The sequence below is a fragment of the Bombus vosnesenskii genome, unplaced genomic scaffold (assembly GCF_011952255.1).
Source record: "Bombus vosnesenskii isolate JDL3184/JDL3185 unplaced genomic scaffold, Bvos_JDL3184-5_v1.1 scf7180000013308, whole genome shotgun sequence".
Taxonomy (NCBI): domain Eukaryota; kingdom Metazoa; phylum Arthropoda; class Insecta; order Hymenoptera; family Apidae; genus Bombus; species Bombus vosnesenskii.
This window is the reverse complement of record NW_022882957.1, coordinates 1,377,212-1,402,450: the sequence shown is the minus strand read 5'-3', so window position 1 is coordinate 1,402,450 and position 25,239 is coordinate 1,377,212. Positions and strand designations below refer to the sequence as shown.

Genomic DNA, 25,239 nt, shown 5'->3' with positions numbered 1-25,239 from the left:
GATTGTAATAATTTTCGAAATGCAATGTGCGACGTGTAATATTTGTACGAGAAATGATATTTTAATACAGGGAAGGAATTGAGAGGAATTTTCTTATAGAACATTCTGAAACGTATTATCTGTCCACGTTGTATTTGATCTTCGACTGATAGGACTTATTCGACTTATTCCCCTTTCAGTCGACTTATTGTCTGCGCACTTGCAAGGTATCCTTTGTAACGAATAAGGCTCACGAGACACTAAATGTATATATTCTGTACAACCTAACAGGGTTCGCTGGTAGGATTTAACTTCATTTCACATTCACGGAAACGTAAGCTGGTGCTGGAGCATAGGTGTTGATCGTCTCAGTATGTACATGTATTCTGTTCTCAGGCTCCAAAGAACTTCAAGACTAATGGATTGCATTAATGTATCATAAATACATCACGAACTGTTCAATCGCGAATTACATTGAAAAAGTCATTTCGAGTATAAATTGATCGATACAGGCGAATTATGAATTCGTTGCAATATAGATGCGTATTATTCGCGTTAAGTGGAGACGTTCCTAGAATATTCTGCGCTCGGATCGTGATTAACCATCGAGCTATAGAAACTGGGTCGACATTTTCTATAAAAAGACTACATCCGGAGCAACTGCGCTAACCACGTTGTATTTATGCAAAGTATCAGTCAGTTTGCCGTGTTTATCAAACGTAACTTTAAAAATATTATCGCGTTACTTTTACTTTTAGATTCACTTCCCGTACATATATTGCACGCTGGAATTCGTTTAATTTCGGTTATGGTCAGCTCGATCTCGCGACGATTCCTCCCACCGACGAACAAAGGGCTACGATAACCGACCAACGCGGGGTTTACGTCGTACGGATTTAACTGGATAAAGATCGGGGACTAGAAACGACGTTTGGTTGTTCAAATATTTTATTCACCCGCAAAATACCTCGGGGTATTACAGTTTGTAGCGGGAAAGTACGGATCCATGGTGAGCACGAGAAGAAAAAGGAATATCCCGGAAAGATGGCGTCGTATAACTCGACGGGGGGTGGGAGAGCGATGGGAGAAAGGCATCGTGCGGAACGCGAATAAATCAGAAGTAAACTTGTGTAAACATCGCGAGTTTAGCTCACCATTACTTAGCATACAGACAAGGATGGCAAGCTTACGTCTTGTCCGAGAAATTACAACGTTCTCGCGAGCTGTTGGACCGGTCGTAAAAAATTTCCTGGCCTCTGCCACGGTTTCGAAGAGCCCTCGCGAATTACCCACCGAGCTTACACATATAGTTCTACGATGTTTTTCACAGGAAACCTGATACTCCTTCGCCAAATACGTTACTTTACTTTAACACGCGCAATAGCGGCGACATTACGACCTGTTAAACTACTATTACGGCATTTAACGCGATGTACCGTGGACGAAAGCTGCATCATGATTTAATTTGTACAGTCTGGTAACGTATGTCTTGATGTGTTCGTTCCGCGGAACGTGAAATGCTCGTACCGGCTCGGGAATATTTTAACGCGTGATCGTATATATGTGCAATAATCAGAACCAACGTCGATTTCAACCGCGTTGAAATTTCCAACGGCAACCACGCGACTGTAAATCGATTAGAAAATTAGAGCCTATTTAGAGCCGTTTTTAGAATAAAATCAGTCTCTGAATTCGGTATGTTGGTGTTTCAACGAAAGCCAGGAGAGAGAGTGAGAGAAAAAGAGAGAGAGAGAGAGAGGGGGAGATCCAATCGGTTCAGCGACCGAGGCGTGAATAATTAACGAAGCAGAACTGACGATCGACGAGTGTTCTCGTCTTCGCGTGTTTCTTTACACGTCGCTGGTGGTGTGTCATAACGCATTCACCTCGTATATTACCCCACGGATTCTGCCCCCACGGGTAACTACCACGTTGGAATTTATCATTTTTCCGTGTTCGTAAAGGTATCGGAATTTGCTTTGAACTAAACAAAACCTTCATAAGACATGCATGAAACACGACGGATAAGAACGTGAATCGTAAGTAAGATAATCCATGTTGAAAGAGAAAGACTCGTGGCTCTCGGCCTTGGCGATCCAACTCGCTTTTCATTAGTCGCGATAACTTCCGAGAGACTTGGGTTAAAAATAAGGGGATTATCATTTGTCTTCATCAACTTACAACTTTCTCCTTGTCCGACGCAGGGGTTCTATCACCTTAATCGATACCCGAGACATCGCAGTCTTTCATCTATCCATCTATCCGTTCAGTCATGAAACTAACGCGGCGTGCAACGTGGATGCAAGAAGCGTCCATTATCACTGAACAGGTTTTTGCTGCTTATGCTAGTGAACTTTTTTCCCCGGTACCTTTAATTCGGTTCAAATAAAATGCCGCCCATCTGGAATTCCTCGAAGCTTTAAAAATCGTTCAACGACGAATTATTCGAGACGTCCGGTTAAAGGAATGCCAAATGGGATTTCGATGGCTGGTAAAAATTACTGACCATCCCAAACGTGGCTTAATGCGATCCACAGCTCTGGCTATCTAAACCGTCCTAGAAGTCTAGGAAATTTGTTCAAGGACGATCGACGCAAAGGACCTCGTCAAAGCTGGCAAGATCCGAACGAAATGAAAACGACGAAGGGAAGAGGGCTCGAAGTGTCAACAGGGTGTGTTAATGTGATGCTCGAACGAGAAACGTGGAAACGCGGATATGCGGAAGATGAACGCGCTCGGCCAGATACCGTTGAAAAGAGAGATAGGGGTAGATTTAAAGGTCTGTTTTCATTGCTATTCCGAATCGTGCGGGCTTCCGCACGGCTTCTATCGTCCTGCACGAGGACATCGGCCTGATTGGTAAATCTACGGCTGCTCAATGATGCGTTTATTTGCCAGAGAATTAGGGCAGGAAGCGAGACAGAACGACGGAGACTAGAGGTAACGACTTGTGGAAAGGGGATGGAGGAAGGGGAATGGGAGCTAGGAAACGGAAGAGACCGGCCTCCAGAGAGGGACGACACACGGGAGGGTAAGTTCACCCCTCTGTGGAGGGACGGTGTACTCTACCGCAATCAGTAAACCTGTAAAACATTGGATTAGGTAGCCTAACCCAGACCTTACTCTGGCTTCGGTGGCTCGAGCGTACTTCCAATTTCCATGACTTGCCTATACACCCTTTTGTTTCTGTCTCGTGTTATCTTATTCAATCGCGTTCCTACATATTCACGTTTTACTTCGTCGATCCGCGCCGTATGGTTCTGGTTAGTCGTCACTACCGCGGTTACGATGCCACGCGATGTTGCTTCTTTGCTACGTACATTTCGTTCTTTTTGTGTTTGAGGTAGTTCTATTATTGGTTTACTCGTTCAACGAAGGTAATAGATGGAATAAAAACGTTATTGGAAATGCGACATCGTTGTGTGTATAAACTGTTTGTATACAGCAGGAATCTAAAATAAAAGAGGAACGAGTTTAATTAATGAAACGTTTACCTTTGAAAAAATTAGTTCGTCACCCACTATTGAAATTAGAACACGAGCGTGCTGTATATAAATATAGCTATCGACCGGGTTGTCAATAATTGTTAACCAGGTTTTACTGGCTATCAATTACCGTTATTATTCCATTTTATTACGGAATTCACTCCGAAAGTCCGACCCCGATATTCGTTGCTGATGTTTCAAACACTCGCGCATACATGTTGTTTGCGTTTAATATTTCCGAATGAAGTATATTTCCGGAGAAAATAATGCTTTATTGCGAAAACGAATAATGCTAGAACGAATACTGGCCAAATACGAGACAGAGGATTTTCTTTTCGAGTCGAACAGGATTTATAGGTCAAGTTAGCTGGCTCTCTTTTACTCCTTGGTCGGAGGAGACGATGCCCAACCATGTTCCGACTAATCCACTTAAAAATTCGATCGAACCACTTCTAGTCCAAGTCCATGAAAATTTAGCAACGTACAAAAATGAAAAAGCTACTTTTACACCGACATGTTTTTTCTTGTCGGTTGGGAAAATTTTCCCATGTAAGCGTTCTTTGTTATTCGATGCTGGTATTTTCATCGGTGCATGCTGTTCGTGTATTTCGCCTAGGTAGTCGATTTTTTTAACTTCAAATATTGATCTTTTATAGATTTGATTGGTTTAGGCAAAAAAAAAAAATCGTTTTGTTAACTATAACGTTGTGTTATAAATGATGAATTATTTTTGAATGATTAAATTATTGCTCCGTAGCTTGACTTGGTAATACATTCGACTTCAATGCTATTGAAAGTGTTTAAAGCTTGTTCAGATTATTTGTGCGTTCGTTTCCGACTTCTGTATAACGAAGGTACGAAGAATTATCGCATGGTATCTATCACTTACGAATCATGTCTCAATGGGTAATCAAGCAATGGTGTGATGCATAAATTATTAGTACGTATTGGATTATTCGGGAAATTCATAATGAAATTTGGAAGAAACTCGTAGTTATTATATCTTTATAGAATTCGTAGATCATCTTGTTATTTATTGGGTAACATCAAACCCATTTCTTTCAAACAATTTGCTTCTTTCACGAGTTCCTTCTTTTCATAGGATTTTGAACTATGTAGTATCTTGACGTAAAATAAAAATTTTGTATAAACGATAGAGAGTATAAAGAATAATTAAAGTTACTGAAATTAAAATTCGGTAAATTCTTGGACATTTAATAACCTAACCATTGTTCATTAAAATACAAAATTTTCCTTCCATGTAGCAAAACAACATTCTTTCTATCATGGTGTATTTTATGTGTAATTGGAGACAATATTTGTTAAATAGAATTTTTCAAAAGTACATGGTAAATCGCTCTCTTTAAACTTTATCAAGTAGGAGGTAAATATTTACAAAAACCGAGCCACCTCTGATTTCGATAATTTTTCAACATTTCGTCAAGGTCATCACCCTGAGTAGTTTTGAGGGTCGTCGTTTATAAAAAGTTATTGCGAAAAAAAAGTTTACGAAAATGCACATAATTTTCCGTGTACTATTTGCATTTAATAGAGTGTAAATAACCAGAACCTCCTTCTTCCTTAGCTATACCAAACTTAACCCACACCTAATTCAGACCAAAATTGGACTTGGGTTAGGTCAGGCTAGATTATTTCCAGGGCAGGGGTGGAGGATGAGGGGCGGAGCTCATCCCTCGCCTACGTTTTCGTTTATTGTATTACAGTATCAATACACAAAACAATTTCACGAAACATTGCACAGTTAGTATTTCTCTTTTATTTTCTTCATTCGTTTACATTTACATTTATACGATATCTGTATCAGATACGATGTATCTGTTATTATTTGCAAGAAAGCATCTAATCGCTTATCGAAATCAATATACTTTTTTAAACAGAAATTTTGCTAGATAATGGTTGAAATGATATTCTCTCCGATCGTATGTAGAAATATTTGTACGAATATCTCCCCATAATCTATTTATGTTCTGAGTATGGACACCTATATTTGGATCAACGAAATTGTCATCAGCGAATGTTTAACTATGCAACGTTGATATATTTTTGTATGAATTTTTACATATTCTTTCCAGCAATCACTATAGATTAAGGAGTAATCTTCTTTTAAGTAAGGGGAAATTACATTAATCTGCTTCGAAAAATAGAATTGCCACTAGAAATATCTTTTGCATAGCACGGCCTATACCACCGGAAATCTTATTGTTTGTCGAAAATTAGAATTTCGATGTTGAAATTTAGCCTCTTCTATTTCCATAACTCCATTTCCTGCAATTTGAATTTCGTTGTTCATCGACCATTGCTAATACATGGCTAAGCAATAATTGATAGAACAAGTCTTTAAATCACAATTGCTAAAATTATCCAAATTAATTGCCTCCCTACAAAGATCGATCCAACCAACTGCTGTTCATGAAAAAAGGGTTAGTTCTTTTTCTAGAAATCTCTGACGAGGAGTAATCAGCATCAACACGTAAGAAATTATTCGGTGAGCTACGTTAATACTTGAATAACCGTTTGAAAGCTAAGTGCCGTGGAGTGTATTGATTTTAAAATTACACCTTATCCGTATCCGTTCGCTTATAGTAATGATTTAAGCAACGAGAAATTAATAGTTTCAAATTGCTCGATTCTGAAATATTTCCTCGTCGAGAACATTTCGTCGTTTTACGAAAAACATTTTTCGTTCGTACGAACGTATCAATTAATAGCTCGTCATGTTGCGTTGTTAATGGTGGAAATTCGACAAATTTTATCCTCTGCCAATATATATATATTAGTAATATATAACGTTAGAACATAGGAATTTGAACTGATCGTGAATCGTTGATGAATCGTGAGTGGCGAATTTCATCGAAATCGTAAGGAATATCAAAAACAAAGATTTCAGATTTTTCGATAATAACTTTGTAATAAACGACGACTGCCAACTAAAACCTTGGAAACAAAAACTCGACAATTGACAACATATGAAAAAATGATCGAAATCGAAGGTGACTGCCTTTTTGTAAATATTTACTTAATAGAATAGCAAATGTATAACATCGGACGATAAACTTAGTCGACAAACCTTTGCTATTATGCATACACTACACTCGCGCCTCTCAATATTCCAAAGAAATGGAAAATATTGAAAACTTCGTATGGCGCTAACTTGATGGCGAGGATTTGTTAGGCGAACTATTTGACACGTTTCCTCGTCGCTGGGTCGATTTGACGTGTCATCGATGAATGATTACGATTGAACGTAGTAGAGATTGCGATTAGATGATGGGCGATGAGAAGATGCAAAAGTATTCGGTACGTGCACAAGCGACGAAATACTTCGTCCGCGAAGATAACCCGTCGCGAGCATCCTGTCTAGCGTGTTTGGCGCGCACTGAACGATTCGCAATCCCTCCATATAAATCGAAATCGTAGCGCGTATTTGGAAACTTCCGATTCCAATTTCGATCTACAAACAGCGTGCGAACGATAGCCATTCTTTTCGAATCGATTTTGCGATTCTATCGCGACATCGATTTTCGTGGGAATATGCGCGAAATTCTTCCGCCCTCTTCCGTCGAACGTACGCGCTTCCTCGATCATTTTAACGATCGACGGTCATTAATTACAAAACATCGTGTTATCTCTAGGAAACGATTTTCTTATTAAATTAAGAAGAAAGAAAAGACAAATTAACAAGTGATCCGTTGATAAACTGGCGAAAGAAAGAAGTAAATCAGACGTTTAAATAATACGGATCGTTCCGCGAAGAAAGTTTTTCACGAGATTAGTCCGGAGAATATAAATTCGAAGTGAGTTGGCGGCAGATTAGCGAGAAAACAAAACGGACGTTCCGCGTTTAATCGAATCGCGTATCTCACCTTCGTTCGAATCTGCTTAAATTATAAAAGAAACGTTTAATCGTAATGCGATAATGGAGCGAGAAAATAGAGCGAAACACGGGAAGGAGAAATTGAAGGAGAAGGATAATAACGTCGTTTACCGAGAACGACGCATTTCAATCATATTTTATCGCGTAACCGAGTGGCGAATCTTTTTCGACAATTTATCCAGGATCAGGGATTCACGTTCAATTTTGTCGAGTGAAATTATTTGGAGCCTGGGCGACAACGTTTTCATTCGAGAGCTCGGAGAAATCCGTATCGCGCGACTCGTGCAAAAACCCTAGGATGCGGAGGAAAATCTTGCGCGATAAAGGTATAATAGATTCGACTTAATAATTCAAGGACTCCGATCTTTTTCTCGTTGAAATAAGAGAAAATAATGCACAAAAGAATCTGACTCTATCGCGAAGCGTGCACCGGCGCGGCCGCTTCTGAGGGAAAGACCGACACTCAACTTTCGGCTCTTGATACGAAGAATCAAAACGGAGCGACATTAAAAGAACGAATCAGTTTCGTGGCACATCGATATTTGCAAACAAATCCATCCGAACGACGGATAGATATGCGAACTATGTCTCTTCTCGCGTTGATCCATACGCCGTTTCTTTTCTCCTGGCCGTTTTCGCAGGCGACGATCGCTCGGATTTACGAGCTGAGCAGCGGCGGCGCGGCGGGCTTCGTCGAAACACTTTTAGGATTTTCGAGACTCTTGAACAACCACTCGACAATGTTTTCGTGCGAAATCGTCATGCACCGTGCTGTAATCCGTAAGAGTGGGTGGTCGAAATGGGAAACAAGAGAAAAAAGAGAAGAAATGGAAAGGAAGGAAGAAAGACGGAAAGAAAGAAAGAAAGAAAGAAAGAGGGAACGGAAGTAGGAAGGTAGAGAGTTGAAAAAAAGACATGAAAGGGTAGAAGAAAGAGGGCGAAGAAAAAGCAGGGAAGGGGGATAAAATCGAGAAAGCCAGTGAGGGGTGAGTGGTACCTGGTGCGCTCGCGCACACCGACGACGTAGAGGCTCTGATAGCAGCGTGCGCGCAAAGTCCGTCGCTGGAGAACCGAACGGGTGCTACTGGTACGAGTATTGTGTCTCGTATACGTTCTTGCGTTCATAGTCGGTGCCCTAGCCTGGTGCTGGTAGCAACGACACCGAGCTGCTGGTGCCTCGTGCTGGTGGTGGTGGTGGTGGTGGTGCTGTCGATGGTGGTAGTGGAAGCCGGTAGTGGTGGTGGTGGTTGTGGTGGTGGGTCGAAATAGTGGGGGAAGGATGTTGGAGGGTTGCTGAAGTTTCCCTAACGCTCGATGGCGTACCAGTGCGGATCGTGATTCTGTGGGACGTGCAGCGTCGCGGCGCTCAGCTGTCTTAGCCTCTCTGTCGTCCGTCCGACGACCGATCGACGGACACACGCACGACGCGACGGCGAGTGCTTGACGGAACGTCGTGCGCGTCTGCTCGGTTCACAGTCGGTTCGAGGCACACGATGTCATCGTGTTGGTTCGAAATCGCAACCGGTGATCGTAGCGATCGTGACGACGCGTGATCGTCGTCAGACGACGTTGACGTGTCGCGTGAAATTAATGTCGTGCTACTCCACGTAGCATCGGACGAAGGAAGAGGCGGAATAAAATACGGGCAGAGGATCTCCCGCGCCTGACAGCCTCGTTGGCCGCGTGTGTTTCACAATCTTCAACGTCTATCCCGTTCCATTCCTCCGTACCACGGCGTGTTCGCGCCTGAAACTGGACGGGGACTGGAAGGTACGAGAGCCACGCAGATACAGCGGGAAAGAATTTTTCCAGGGGAGACGCCGGACGGAAGACGCGTTTGCGTTTCGTTCCGTGACGAAATTGTTCGCGCGATCCGATGGAAAATTCTGCTTCCCTTCTGAATATGTTTTCTATGTCTGTAAGAGAGGGAAAGAGAGCGTGAGAAAAAGGGACAGAGAGGAAGACGAGCTGGAAGAAAATTGCACGATGACAACCAGAGACAACCCTTTTCCATTTCTCTCCATTTTTTTATTTTTTTATTTTTTCTCTTTTTTAAGTTCCCCCTTCTCCGTTTTTTGATACGTCCCATCGGAAAGTACCGTTCATTTTCTCCGGCGTAATTTTCTGCCTGCTAAAAGTGTGAACGCCGAGCTTCGCATTGTTCGGCCTTTCAACCGTTAAATTAATGATTCGAATTCGTTTCCCTGCGCGACTCGTCCGGGCTTAATCGCTCGAAACTGTTGCGTGGCAGAACGCAGGCGGCGAACATTCACAGCCTGTGCGATTCTCGATCGGCGAACATCAATCGGATTCGGTGATTTTCACTTAACGTCGGGACAAACGTTTGCCCCGTAACGCCACGGTAGATCGAATCGCGCCACTTAACGCGAATTCGCAGCGATCCAGTCGATCGATCGATTCACGCGGTCTGGATCTGAATCCCGCGAATGGAATATCAAGGACAAAACGTGTACGCGTTCCGCGAGTTCCTATTTCATTCTTTTTCATTTCTCCGGAAAGACAATAGAATATCAATCGCGTTACCAATCATGTTTATTAATCAAATGGCAATACGTTTCACAGAAACAATTCGCGATATTTCGTGTCAAGACTTATTTCGCGAGAGAGATGATTCGGGGAAAAAAGGCGAGAGGAAATTTATACGTTGCCTGTGTTATTTGGAATCGAAAATTGGACAGCGTGAGCTATGTTGGTAGATTCGATTGTTTGTTCTCTTGGGAAAAATGTAAACGGCACGCGTATTCCAACCTCACGGACCTTGTAAAAAATGTATCTTCGTTCGACGAATCGAACAGCCACTGGAGGACAATCGAGACGAGGAACGAAATGCAGAAATGAAATAACGGTTCGTTGGACGATTCCCTTTCCTAACGCTGCACCGCGATAAACGAACGTTCCCGATTAAAATGCAATTTCTTCGTGCTCGTAAAGATTTTAAAGCAGTCGCCGATCGAAAAAGAAGTTGTTAAACCGCGCGTCGTACGATTCTTGTCCGGATAGTATCGGTTTCTATCTATCGTTCCGTCTTGCTGGTCTCCCTTGTCTCTTTATCAATTTTCATCGTGACTCGGCTCGAACGTTATCTTCATCGTTGCGCGTATCCTACGAGCCGCGAGGGCAATGACGTTTCCGTGACACAGCTCGATATCGAGGAAAAAGAGGATCGAATCGGTGATGGTCGTCCGTGCGATGCGTCTCGTTGGTTCGTGACCTTGGGTACTCACGAGGCACGATCGCGAGTCTAGATATCGTGGTTTGCTCGATGGGACCGATAAAATTCCCGATCGGTCGGTTAACCAGTGGTAGAACTGGATCGACGCTCGACGGGGCCATCGTTTTATCCGGATCTAGACTCTCGTCGAACATACTCTTTCGATCGTCAGGTGAGCGCTGAGAGATCGTAAAGGGGCCGACCAGTGGACTCATTGTCAGTGGTATTTCCAATTGGCCCGTTGCGATCTCTTGCGAGGAAACCGGTTCGACGACCGGCTCTCTGACTTCGATCCTCTCTCTTTTTTCTCTCTTTCTCTCTCTTTCGTTGCTGCTTGTTCGCCTCCCGATTTCAGCCGCGAGTTACCTGTTGTCCCTTCCTCGTCTGCATCGCGGCTCTCGATCCTTTCTATCTCCTCTCCTTGTCCTACCTACACGGCGAACGTTCGCGTTCCACCTTCTTCGCGCCGGCTACTAGCTTCTACGTTGCATTTCAGTGTTTACGCGGCGGACGTACCGTGACTGCGATCGAAGGACGAGTACGCGCAATATTCTGCCACGGGTCTGCTGGTGCTTACCGAGGACGAAACGCTTGGACAGCCTGTAACGAACGTGTACTTATCGTCGAACCTTCGGGAGGCGAAAAGTTGAAAGAGATACTTCTATTTGCAAGCTGTTGGAAGAAAATCAAAGAAATATCTTCGCGGTGAGCCAGCGAAAGGAGGGATCGAGCAGAGGTATACGGGATTTCTCGAGGCATGAAAATTTTGATTATGTTCCACCTTTGAGGCGGAACGAAAAATCGAGTCACGAAGAAGCATTTACTCGTGAAACTTCTCGCCTCCGGTCAATGTACAAACTTTTCCCCGGAACCTGAATAGACGTAACGTGTACCAACTAAAGGAGATCTTTTTTCTGCGTTTGAAAGAGGGATGGCATGAAACCTCGGCCAACGATCGACCACGCTTTGTTCCTTTCGTTTTCTTAGAGCATCTGCGAGATTCGTTCGGACCCTGCTTCGATTCCTTCTCGGAACAAAGAATACAGGCAACCACGATGGATGTTCTGTTCGACGTTCGGAGCGAAGGTACTTTGCCGAGGACCGCGCGTGCCAAGAAATCCGAGATTTAAAGACCTCTCGCGACCAGAGACGACTCTTTCGTCTTTTAATACCATTCTTCGAATATCGAACCTATCATTGACCCTTTTAACTTAGATGTGTATAGGATCCGTGTGATTTGGCGATTATTTGTACCTCAGTGTATTTGATTAATAATAGGAAGATAAATGTGCGCGATTTAGTGGATTTTCGCGAACGATCGCGATCCGATTCGTTCATCGTCGACTCGAAAGAATCATCCGGGAATCTCAGAGTCTCTGGCTGCTTCTGCCGCTATCTTCTTCGTGTGTTTTTCGTACAAGCGCCACAGGATTTCGACTGGCAGCAGAGAAGAAGAAGCTCCCTGCGAAGAGGTTCGTTTCTGTGGATCGGTGCTGCCAGGCCGTCGCAAGAAAGCGCTTAAAAGCTTGATTAATTGCGCTCGGAGGCAGCTCGGTGACCGGTGCACGCCAACCATGCATCGGTCGGGTTGTCCCGCTCGCTCTAGAAATAGCGGAGCGAACGTCGTTTCCTGTAAAAGGTCCGGTCCTGTGCCACGCCACCCTGCCCTACCGATAAGATATCGAGGACGTTGGCACTATTAGAGAAAAAGAGGAAGAAGCAGGAGGAGCGGCACTAAAAGTTGGTGGTGGAGGAGGCAGAGGAGCAGGAGGAGGAAGAAGAGCTGGAGTCAGAGGAAAACGATTATCCAGAGAAACGAAAACGCGAACGAGTAGTGGCCGAACAGTGGCCACGACAAACGTTGACAGAGAGAAAAACTCAGGATAGTGTGCCCGGGGATGGAAGGGCGGGAGGGTGGGTGGGAGAAGTCGAGTCAACACGGAGTGTTCACCGTTAGTATTTGACCGATCGCGATTCGGACAACATATACAACGGCGGTGGTGTGTGTGCGCGCGCGTTCTCCTATGCAACAATATCCGATATAAACAGAGTGTGTATTGTTCGGTGCGTGTCGTTAGAGAAGGTTAAACTCGATCTTTTCTGGATAGTCGGCGCTCCGCTGGCTCGGGCCCCGGAAACACGCATTCCGCCGGGGATTGCGTGCTCCTGCTGTTTCGTGTTCGATAGTCGTCGTTGTCGTTACACGTTTAACCAGAAGTATAAAGAAACTTCCTGTATAGCAGCGTATCGGGTTGACATCGTGTCACGTTAAACCGTTGTCGATTATTTTATGCGAGCTTTGGCGGCTCGCTTTGTTCGCGCGTGATGATCCGTCTCGAGATCGCGAGCTCGCGAGTGTATAATAGGTGCGGCCACGATCGTGAACAAACAACGCGGTTTCCTCGATGATTCCCCCGATTGTTCCGTTCGTTCTTCACGAGAAGAAGGGAATAGAGACTGTTCTGAATCGAGTTCTGTGCGGTTCGAGGGAAAACGGACGGACTCGAGAATACATCGAAATCTCGTATCTGGTATCAACGTTGATCGAATTAGATTAAGGTCAACGACGGGCCGCGTACAACAGGCCAGACGAAGGTCGCGAACACCATGGATTGGTGGCTGCGAGGACGGATTATCTACACCTACTCGTTATGGGTCGTCTTCAAGGCAGCGGCTGTTGGCGGTATTTTCGGTGAGTACTCGCACGTTCGTTCTATATATTACTTTTTATTTCTCTGTGCCTCTGACGCCTCTACCGTTCGCGGTGCGCCAGAAGGATTCGCCGCATGATAATCCGATGGCTTGAGGCACAGATCTCTGACATGCGATTACGTTATGTTCGAAATACCTTGTCCTTCGTCGAGTCGTTCTTGTTGTCGAGTATACGTGTCGTACAGCGCGGTCGCCCTTTTCTATCCCGTTTCCGTGAAAGGATTGCGGTGTTCGCGTTACAAAGAAACGGGAGACGCCTTTGTGACACAGTTATCCGCGAAATCGTTCGCTCGCGCCAAGCTTTTTAATTACTTTTTGCAAATTACACTTTCCCTTTATGCAAGCGAGAAACTAATTTCAATCCCCGAACGAACCCGAGCTCTCGCGAGCTTTGGGTTTCAACGTTCCTGAAAAATTCCCTGCGACGAATGACCCGCGTTTTTATGGATAATTAACCGTTTTGTTTTAAACCGTTTCTCTTCTGTGGATTTTTCTCACGACTACACGAAACCCAGTACAACATTGATCGAGTTTAAAACCGCTTTATCGACCAGCTATCCTTGAAACTGATATTGTTGTATTACAACAACAATAACGGCTTGGCTATATTGTTACGTTCAATCCGTGGGTAAACTTGAGCTGGCTTGTCACCAAGTTTTTCCGATAATTGGAGACGCGTCCAAAACTGAGGTTCGGCGTCCGCAACGCCGCGTTCCACAGGGATTTTTTCACGGTGACTCACGCAAGGCCCTGTTCGAAAAGACGGACGAGAAAATGCGGCGGTGGTGCACACATGGTATAAACGCATCAGAGAGCAGGGACGACGTTGTTGCATGAAACGCGACTCGAAATTACTTTAACCTTTTCATTGGCTTGTACAAGGCACAAAAGCCGGCGCCCGCTAGTCAATGACTTCGGCAACGTGTACACGGCCATGGTTAAATTGAACACGTAGCATTTTTTATGGATTACTTCCGGCACATTCTTCGCGCCACAAAAGAGTGGCATCGTATTGCGCGTGTAATTCACTGTTAGCGGTGGCGCCGCCTGCGAAATAAGAGAGCGAACGTTGAACGTAAATAAAAAGCTACCTTTTGTCCAAACGTGAAAACGTGCTCGAGAAACGCCAGTCGTTCGCGTTCGTATTCACGCTTTATTTCCGTCGTGCGGATTTTTTCTTTCGCTGTAGTTTTCCAAAGACGACGTTCGACTGGCGAAGGAACGTTTGATAAAATTCAACGGAAGATTCTCTTTGATCCTCTGGATCGTTTTATCTTCGACTACGGCTACGAATGATCAATCATTTATCATAACTTTCGATTCTTAGTATAACTATATCTTTGGTTCTAACTGCGCTTATGATGAACGATCCGCTATGCGAATATAGGTAGCTCGAACAAAGGGTAACCGTAACCTCATCAGCGGTAATGCCTCGTCTCGCATCTGATAAAGCTAACCGTAATGTACGTAACACGTTTGAATCCTCCAAAGCGCGAGAAGTTTCGAACGGAAGTCTGAACAAATTTTTGTTTGAAACACGTGGATCGTACTACGTTTGCATAAAATAATTTCGTAACAGAATATTCGGGCAAAGGACATTTCTCTTCGAAGGCGAAATTAATAAACGATAATTAAATTTTACGTGGCTTGTCCACGGTGAAACTATCGAAATTGTTATCGAAGCTACTCTCATTGAATCTAGGGCCTTGATAATCTACTATTATTTCTGGCCCTAGTGCACGAGCTTGCTCCCATATCCAGAGCCTTTAGAGTCACTAACTACCGCTTAACTTTTCGCGACAGCATTGCGTTCACCTGATCGAGCATATTTGTCAATCCGTAGGCGTTGGTTGCGTGGGTACGAGATCATATTACCGCCGAGTTAATCGCCAGCTTACCGCTCGAAATTAATTAGTAACCGCGGTGAACCGCGTTTCGTATGCTTCTAAATGCCTGTTGCCCGTTCCGTGGGACGATATACCGCAACACCGACCATATCTCCGCCAATCGTTTACCACATCGTGCGCGTGTTAAGAAAAATTCCCATATTATAAGACAATAGCTTTATCCTTTCTTCTCTTTTACAGCAATTCTGCAAACATTATTCTTCATTTTAACCTATCTTACGAAATAAAACTTAGCTTGTTTATAGTTGCCTAAGTCGCTTAAAGTTTTATTATTATCAAATTGAAAGAGCAGACAAACAGAGAAAGTTAAAATGAAAAAGGTGGATAGAATTATTTACTCAAACGTAGAGGCAAGTTTAGCGATAAATATAATGGTGGCAAGTCTCTCGGTTAATTCTATGCAAACCAACTCTTGTATTATCTAATAGAGCAAGCGATAGATTTAGCGAAACAGCGACATATCTGTCGCTCAAGTTGAAACAATTTCCATCGAGGTGACGCCGTAAACGTCGCCAACTTGATTCCAGTTCTGAAGTCTACGAGCAGAAGAATTGAAAGTATGTTTCGATTAAAATACAATTTAGCCTGGATTCATAGTCTGGGAAATGAAATTAACATAAATTAGCATGAACGGCGTACGAGAGCCGTTCGTAGGTATTAAATTTTATTTAAGCAAGGGACGCGGAACTAATGTATATAGAATGTGCAATTATTAATGAACGCGACATCCGATGCATTCACACGTTCGTTCTTTGTCTTTTTACGATCAAATGCATTCCTGCCACCGCATCTACGTTCCAACGTTTCGCGAATTTCACTTGTCACGACTGATTTCACACATTCGACTTTGCTCGAACGTTGCCAAACGTAGGACGAAGTAGATGCTAATTCGAGACGAAACGTCTAATTTCTTTATTACACGTTTTTAGTATCGACTTCAAAGGTTGTAATTCGAAAGAATAGTAACTTTTTCCCGTATCTTTTCCTTCTTCTCCCTTCGTCGCGATTTCTCTCGTATTTTCATGAATAAAGAATTTTCAATTTGCACGACCCGAAGGGCTCTATGTGCGAAAGTGTGCGCCCGCTGAAGTTCTGAAAGATAGCCGTATTTTTACACGATAATCAATGTATGAATAGTAAAGCGGGAAAGTAAAGTTCGACGAAGAAGTCTCGGCTCGAGAGCAAACCAGGTCGAATCGATAATCGTTGCGTTCTTCCCCTGACGCATTAATCTTCTGGGAACGCACTCGATTCGGTCAGATAAACCGGGTTATTAAAATACAGTAACTTTTTGCCGTGCTCGATCGCTCGCGCGGATAAACTCCGTGGCCATTCGACTATCGAACCGATCGATGGTGTAATATTCACAAATCCACGAAAATCATTATTGTATTACGGTGCGACATCGTGCATCGGCTACGAATCGATGGTGGACGAACGTCATGGAACAGTTCTCCGATCATATTCGATTCGTTCGTGTCGCGTGTCATCCGTTCATCCGTGAATTTCCAAGTATAGAACAGTACATGAAAACGCATGAACAGTTTTAAAAAAAACAAAAAAAGAAAAAAAATGTCGATGCTTCCTGCCTTCCAATTTGTTATCTTTTTAATCGAACTATAGTTTTATCTATACTCTCGCGATTCTAACAGAAAAGGATTGTATCTATGCTGTCTCGTATATCGAGCTTTATGCAAATACTACGTCGCCATCGATCATCGATACCGGATAAAATATTTTCGATATCTCATCGACGTACTCGAGACACTGTTTTCATCTGTAACAGAACGAGGACGAGATACTACAACGAGTTGTAAATACGTCTCCGTCGCCGGAGGGAATCGCAGTAGGCCGGAATAGTAAACGTACTCGAGGGAGAACGAACGGACTATATTCTACAGACTTAAATCCGGCAATCGATTCGGGTGTCATTCGAGGAGACGCGCGTCGCGTCGTACCGTTTTGTTCTCCCGGCTTACACACGGACGTGGAAAAGGAAACCGGCTGGCTTCAACTATCTGTAGACGCGTTACTTTCGAAACGAGAGCTTCGAAAGGGATACGCTTACGTATATCCAGATCGTTTTCCAACAGCCATCGTACTAAAATGTAAGACATACGGCGCACATTTTTCAATTTGTAGCTGCGGTCGAGCTATTGGTCGCGCGAAAGTTAAGGTTCCCTAAGAATCTCGAAACACGAATATCGAAGCAGCCGATGATTTATCGTAGATTAACGAGTAATTCATAGATCTTGATATCGCTCGTAATGCTCGGGTCACATTAGCCTGCTCCATCGGACAAGACACTAAGCGTTATCGACTATGTCATCGAGCCGGATATAGGAGGACACAGTCATGAGAGGGTGCAGTTGTGTCTTACGTGTGACGCACTATGAATCAATACCTGCGGAACTATTATGCTCAGTTCGCAGAAGTTGATCGCAACTTTCTTCGTCGATGGGAATGAAAATCGTTTTCGAGAATTTTAGTTCCATCCCATGAAGATATACTTGCGCGGGATATAAAATCCTAATAAATAAATTACCCATCTCTTCGAGGGACCATTCGGGTAAACGTTTGCTAGAGTACCATAAGAACCGTCAGGAAAACTTTATCGCGGCTTTGAGAACGACTTGGCAAGAGATCGGAGGGACATTAACTCTTATTGGCAACACGTTTTATTCCACTTCTCCGTGCAAAGTGTTTTAAACAAGCGAACCGTAGTTGAATATAAAATGCTTGTTTATCGCTGTTATATTACAAGTATGAGCAATTCTGGGGAAACAGGAACTTCCATTGAGGATCGTATCCCTGTTCGAAGATAAAGATCGTGCTTTTGATATTTCGTATAATGGAGACTCGAAACATCAACTTCCTCTTTATCCTTGGTGCACTTATGGCGTGAAGGAGAAAAGTTACTCGACCTTTTCTTTCCCCAACGAGAACACGATCTTATACATATGTACAGTCTAACTCGTTTTCAACGCATTAGCGCCCTCCTTTTTATTTTTCCACCTCAAATACCGTCAACAGATTATCTCGTTAATAAAATGGATAGTATCGCGTAGATTTGACAATCTAATTCGTACGTGCTAATTCTCGTGTCTTTCTTAACTGGTCTCGACGTGTAACTGCGATTCGTGTTTCGCGGCACTGAGAAAAGGTCCAAAGGTAAACGGTGTCATGCAGCGTGACGTTAATATGGCGATACGTCTTTATCCTGAAAATCATCGAGGCGCCAGGTATGCATTTAGCGACACGAACCCGGCACGGAATACACGTGTGCATATACGTCAAATAACGGAAGTGGCTGGTGGAACGTTCGCGTGTTAATTATCGCGAAGGTCCTACTTATGCTGGAGATACACCGTGGTCAAAATACGTCTCATTAACGCGTTTCTAAAGTCGTCTCCGTTATCCGTTACCTACTTCTTTTCTGCCAATATTTCCATAGTCGCTGATCTCGTCACCATCTTTAACACGTTCGCATAGGGCGCTAAATTTAAAGCACGCGTCTGTAGATCTTTCGCCGTAGAGTACATGCAATACGAATAAGTGTACATGGACAGTGGGCGGAAGTGTTGGTATGTACGTAATTCGTAAAGAGATGAGGGATGAAAAGCTTGCGCAGAGGTATATACATTGCACACATACACCGAGAACTTTTGCGTAACAAATCTGGTTCAAGTGGTTTGACTTTAATGACATACCGGTTACCGATCAATTGTGAATCTCTGGAGAACCATGAAACGTACTTTATCCACGGCCCCGAGCCGCATATACGTCGTGAAAATACGTACGTGTTCCCTGAAAAATGGCACGCCATGTTACGAGTGGACCCTCTGACCTACTTGCAACTCCCCTTGCCGATCTAATGTTTCTCACCTTCTTCAGGTGCTACGCGATATATATATGTATATATATATATTTCGTGTAGATATATCTGTCGCTATTATTAACACCCGACAGAACGGACGGTTTAATGAACACTTACCAGTGAATATCCCGCTGAATGTAACGTCCTCGCGATTCGGTACGTACGAATGGGGTAAATGAACCGTACAGGAAGAAAGGTCGCATTCCGGAGATAGCGGTACGCGCCCTCTGAATTAGACCTAAGGTATGCGCGTGTAAACGTGTGCGAACGTGCTCCTGTTTGTGTGCACGCGTTCGTGTTCGTAAAACGGCTATGCATACGAAGAATGCGCACACCTGACTCTCTATGTGCTCGTGTAGAACTGACTCGGGTTCACAGTTAGATGTGTTCGTTCGTGCACTTAATGATGCCGAGTTAATGCATGGGATTACGCGTGTGTGGGTACATATATATGTATATATATGTATGTATATATACCGCAAGAATTCGACCAGGAAAAACCGGGATGGCCGGATTTAGGGAGGGCGTACCGTGATCTTGTTATTAACAGGATGTGGAGTTTGTCATCTCCGAATTCTTCGGAAAACGTATCTCTGCTATTTTTGGCTTATCAACTTCGTTTCAATAATAACGAAGAGTACATCATCAAGATCGTCAAGTATTTATGCGCTCAACGGAATCGATTGCGTACTATTGAATTAACGTTCAGACGCTTCGTGCGAAGGTAGCGCGAATCACCCGGCAGATAAGCAGGCTCGTTCGTAAACGACGCCAACTGCCAAAATGAGCAACGCACGTGTAATTACGTACGTGTCTAATCTCGATACTAGCGTTAATACCCTCTCCTCGCACGCGTACGCACACATGGTTAACAGGAATCATTAGATTTTGGCCTAACACTAGTAAGTACTTAGTACGAAGCAAGTAGAACCGTAAGGAGCCTGAGATTCATGAAACGTTCCATGCCACAAGGTGTATTCGAGCGTTACGTAGAAGCGTATTCAAAGCGAACAAAAGCGATCGCTTTTCGCGCGAGTAATAATTTTAATAATTATACATAATCAACGTCAACTTTGTCGCGAAACTATACTTTTATGCAGTAGGCTCGCTTTTGTCTAGCAGAATCGATTGTTCAGTTGTCACTTGGAATTTGGTGACCAAATACGACTAAAAACTGATTATTATTATTATTCTAATTAAAACCTCAACAGAGGTCGGTCTGAAAACTAGTGTTCACTGGCTGAAGTTGGACAGTCGCGAAAATAAACTCGAAACGGTGAAAATTGTCGAGTGAGATTTTGTGACATTCGTTCACATTTAACAAGCTCACTGTCGCGAAAGACAAATTATGGATCCTGGCGCAGCATACTTTGCACAGTTACCGAGACTTTCCCAACTGATGGAGAACGATAGCATAGTGGGTTGTTACAATAACGCGCAACTGATGGCTCACGAGCACGCCCCTTGCTAGGGAACGTCAATCAGTTTATACGTATATGGGAAAAACGGGAGCAATTATTTCATAAAACGTAAACACTAGAGTTCAAGAATTCCTACTTAGTGACCTACAACTCGGAAACAATATCCAAGGTGCAAAATATTCTAAAAACAATCGGTTGATTCACGCAGTTCGTAGACTGCGAGCATACCTTTCGTTCAAAAACACCAATCAGTTTCTATTCGAAGGCGTTGGAGCAAAAAGATCGAACGATCAAAGCGAAGCCAGAAACGACTAACAAGATGAGAAAGATGTTCAAAATGATAAATCAATCTGACATCATTGATACGTACCGGAGCTGTCAACGTAACCAAGGACAATCTATTCCGTCCGTCCTAAAAATTTCGACACTGTAGAATCGGGACGATTATTCGAAACGTCGCTCGTCAAACATTTGTCCAACGTAATGGCGTATCACGAGGAAACGCGACGGTAAAGGTGCCAGCCAGCTTCCACCAAAAATGTATCGTAGGATCATAACTCAAGTTCGATCACGAGGAAAGAATCCAGATCAAAGTTGCTCGGAAGCTCATCGCGTTTCCGTGAAGAGGAAGGTATCCCGGAACGTGGATACATCGATCCTACGTCTTGGAATCGAAAGCAGAGAGGAAACCCGAGGAAACGCTGAGAGAAGGAGAAGGAGGAGGAGAAGGAGGAGGAAAAGGAGAAGGAGAAGAGGCCACGACTCAGCGGCGGTTGCCGGTGCGTCTGCACAAGCAGATAGAAGGGCGAGAGAGTTAGGCTAGTCATCAGTATCGCCGAAATTGAATTTCTCGAGGGCGATTAGATGCGGCCGCGTATGGTAGGGTAAAATGCGAGAGTAGGGGTGAAACTCGGTGAAGGAAAGCAGAGGCCGACTGACGACGGGTTGGCAACGGTAGTGGAAAACTCGTCGAAGCAAGATAGAGGAAGTTCCGAGCGTCGACTGGGTAACGTAACTGCAGAGGGGTGCGAAACGGTAAAAGTTGGGAAGCGAAAATGTCCGCACGCCGGGAAAAATAGAGAAACACCAGATGGCCAGACCGCGGAGAGAACAGGATGGAAATGAGTTGGTAATGGGCGAAATATGTATGTCATGGCTTGTGACAGTGAAGTATCGATTTGTGGTTACCGTATCGACGTGCGTATATTGATCTGCAGACGGATCGCGGCGCGTACCGGTAAGCTTGGCTTTTTGCTCATACTGATATGCACGGACCAGGCTTGGTTTCACGTGCTCGCGAATATGCCCGCGTTTACATGGACGCGTGTATGGGCCGCTGGCTCATCTTTTCAGAGACTGCTTCGCGGTCCCATTTACACACGGAGAAATCGAATCGGTGGAACGCGTAGTATCGGCATCGGCCGCCATATTCCTATTGTGATCCCATTGTGATCATTTGATCAATAGACGCCAACTCCGCTGCATCGTTTTACAAGGCGTCACTGGTATCGACAGAACGCGATATCGTTCCCGATCTTCCATTCGATCCATCCATTTTTTGTCTTTATTTTTTCTTCTTTTCTTTTTTTACCACGGGTAGATGGAATTTTGCCTACTGCGGCAGATCGTTTGGATTATAAATAGCTTTCAATGGAGATCGTTTGATAACGATTATTTTTACACTGAGAATCGGTTGAAGGCTGGATGGTAGAGTTTTAGAGAAACGTTTGTTCGACTTCGCTTTGGGACGATCCTCCTTCGTGTTCGATCATCCTCACGAATTTTGAAGCGCCGATTGAAAGTTCCGCTGCCGCGTAGCCACTACGCTCGATCGGCCCAATCAATCGCGGTTTGGCCGTGAATTTATCGTATCCGTACTCGTCCTAATATCATTTCGCGCCGTTCGTGTTACTTTTGTCGGTGTGTGTGGCAAGAACTTTCTTGGCCAACTTCCCTGCCATTGATTTGCACACTTTACAAACGTCTACGGACAACGCGACGCAGACTAATTTACATTCAGAATTCGACATTCGGTGGAATTCCCATTAACACAGACGAGCGCGTGGTAACGCGACAAAACATGGGCGCACCCGAACGAGCTTCTTCCATCTGCAAGTTGTGCTTGCGGTGACGAAAAACGTCACTTAATACCGACCATCGTTTCTCGTAGCTAAAAAGTTAGATTAACATTACGAAACAAATAGCTTCGATTTCTTTCTATTTTCTGTCCCACTAAAATTTAAAATAGACGCGCAAAAGTAAGGATCCGGGGCGAACGTCGCAATTTTCTCTCGTTAAGGACCGACGAAATGGTGCTGCCGGTTCTTCTTTGACTTTTTGCGGTTCCACGGAAGTCCACTCTTCGTTAGTTCTGCTCGTTATTCGTTTAGAAGTTTTCGTCGACGATTTACGCGGGGAAATTTCCATTCGGGAAAAGAGGAGGGAGGACGAAAAGGAAGGACGCGGGGACGGGAAGCGAAATTGATGTACATTCCGTTGCTGACAGTGGTTTCTGTAACATTTTATTCGGAACAGCGAACACGAAACGTACAAATCATTTCTGCAGCTCGAAATCGGACCTCGTCCTTTCTGATTTACACGCACGTTGTTTTCCCTCTTTTTCCACTCTCTCCTCTTTCTTTCTTTCTTTACTCCGTTCATCGTGGAATGATCGTTGATTATCGAAGTTTATTGAAACGTCGTTCTAGTTACACGTAGCACGTTTCTCGCCCCCCGCCCCCTTTATTTTTCTATTTTCGTTGGATCCGGGCTATTCGTTGTTTCTACCAGACGCGGAACAATTTTACAGCGGCGCGGCGTCATCTGTTTTACCTCGTTCACTAGATACGGCTACTTGTAACTCTACAATTATCACGAAGACCATCGTAGCTCACGCCATAACGCGGGAACACCTTCGACGAGGAACAATGATAACGTCCGTGTTATTTACAGCGTGACAACCCGTGTTTCATCCCGTTTCCCTCTAGCTACTGTAATTGAACCAGCCATGGATTCGCGGTTTCTGCTCCCAGTATAACTAGTATAAACATCGTCAATTTGCTCCTCAGTCAGTGCTACCACGTGTGTTTTGACGCGATTCATTGACCGCGTGAAAAAACGTATTCGAAGTTTGGCTGATTTTTCGAGTGGCACATGACGTAGAATAAAAACATTTCCGCTGACTTTGGGGTTGGATAAACGGATAGACTGAATGGCGCCATTAGAGATTGGTGGCGAAGCGAAATACATTTTCTTAATAGCATGTCCGAGTTCGAGTAGCTCGACCAGAAAAGTTGGCTTAAACCACGTGTCCAGTTACATGGTCGGTAGATTCATCGCGAATCTCGTCAGTTGCTAATGTTCATTCGTGAAACGTGTTTTAAAAATATGTAGGATAAAAAATACGATATTATATAGCGGATTTATCCTACGTTTAGTCTCTCGATACCGGGTGACAAACTCTGTTCCTCTCGATTTCAATGAAATAGTATCTGAAGTATATCGATATTTCAATTTTATATTGATTTGTCAGAGATATGTCAGTTCTTGATAGATTCTCTAATGGGTTACAAAGTTTTAGTTCTTCATCCCTTGCCGCTCTTTTCTTTTATTTATGCGACCTAATGCAATAATAATAGAATAATAGTACAAAGATAAATGTAGTAATATCTTTTATATACATAACGATACTTTAGAATAATATGTATTCCATAATCGCCTATTCCTAACGAAGAAATGGATCAAACAAAAAACAAAAAAGAAAAGAAAGAAAGCTAGAACCAGAAACTAACCTAAGTACAAGATTTACGTACTCTACCATTTAAATCAATTACTTAAGAAAAAAATCAGGAAAATCATTCTACATACGCGCATGATCTCTTCGAAGAGACACGTTAATCAACTCTATGTAACGAGAAGATTAAAATCAGTCGTTAACACGAATCGAAAGGTATAAAGTCTTATTATGTAGGATATAGCAGATCGTTGAACAATGTCGTGATGGAGCGTTTTCACTTCCTCTCTCACGATGTCTAATATTTCATCCGAAGAGCAATGGTTGTACCAGAACACTAGGATGCAAGCTTTCGGCGATCATAATACCCCGAAATAGTCTTGCAACGCATGCTGTGAGAGGAAGGGAAGGGTGTAGAGGAAGGGGAACTGTGGCCACGAGCAGCCACAATGGAAACTTTGCCTATCGTAGACAAGTCATCGAAAGTCGGACCTGAAAAAGCCGAAAGTACGAGTCTCTCTAGAAAATCGCAGACCGCCAGCGGGTTTAAAAGATACCCCGGGGAAGCTTTCCTATTTGGAACACGAACGAGAACGCTTCCGACCGATAACAATCGGTAACGCTACTTTCACACACATTTCCATGAGTTTCGAATTTTCGAAGCGATTAAACGATTGAAAAAATCGCGTTGACTCTTCTGTTTTCAACCACTTCTCCGGGAAGTCGAACTTTGATTCGTCTCGAGATCGATAATCGCAGACTGTCTTAGGAAAGTTCGTTTCGAGGCGAGTTTATAGATCATCTTGTCTTCGTTGATTCAGGAAAGTCAAGCGAAACTTCCTGGAACGAGAGTTCAAATCCAAATCCTTGGGTAAAAAGAAAAACCAGTAGAAGGGTGATCTCGCAACCTCAAACTTGATGCTTCGTTATTTTTAATATCTCTTCGTTTCTTCTTCTTTTTTTTAATTATTTTTTTTTATTATTTTATTATTATTTTC

General features: G+C 43.6%; 1 protein-coding gene across 4 annotated transcripts in view; it reads left to right on the top strand.

Annotated features, from left to right (window-relative positions):
• The first annotated feature begins 12,538 nt into the window (after nucleotides 1-12,538).
• The window catches only part of LOC117234763 (tyrosine-protein phosphatase 99A-like), a 420,704-nt gene continuing 408,003 nt past the window's right edge, over nucleotides 12,539-25,239 (top strand). For 3 of the 4 annotated variants that reach the window (XM_033496275.1, XM_033496277.1, XM_033496274.1), the window contains exon 1: nucleotides 12,540-13,283. In XM_033496275.1, the coding sequence (XP_033352166.1) occupies nucleotides 13,199-13,283 (85 nt within the window). In that variant the 5' untranslated portion in view covers nucleotides 12,540-13,198. Of the gene's footprint in view, nucleotides 13,284-25,239 lie in introns of all 4 variants that reach the window. The other variant, XM_033496276.1, reaches the window with a different exon arrangement.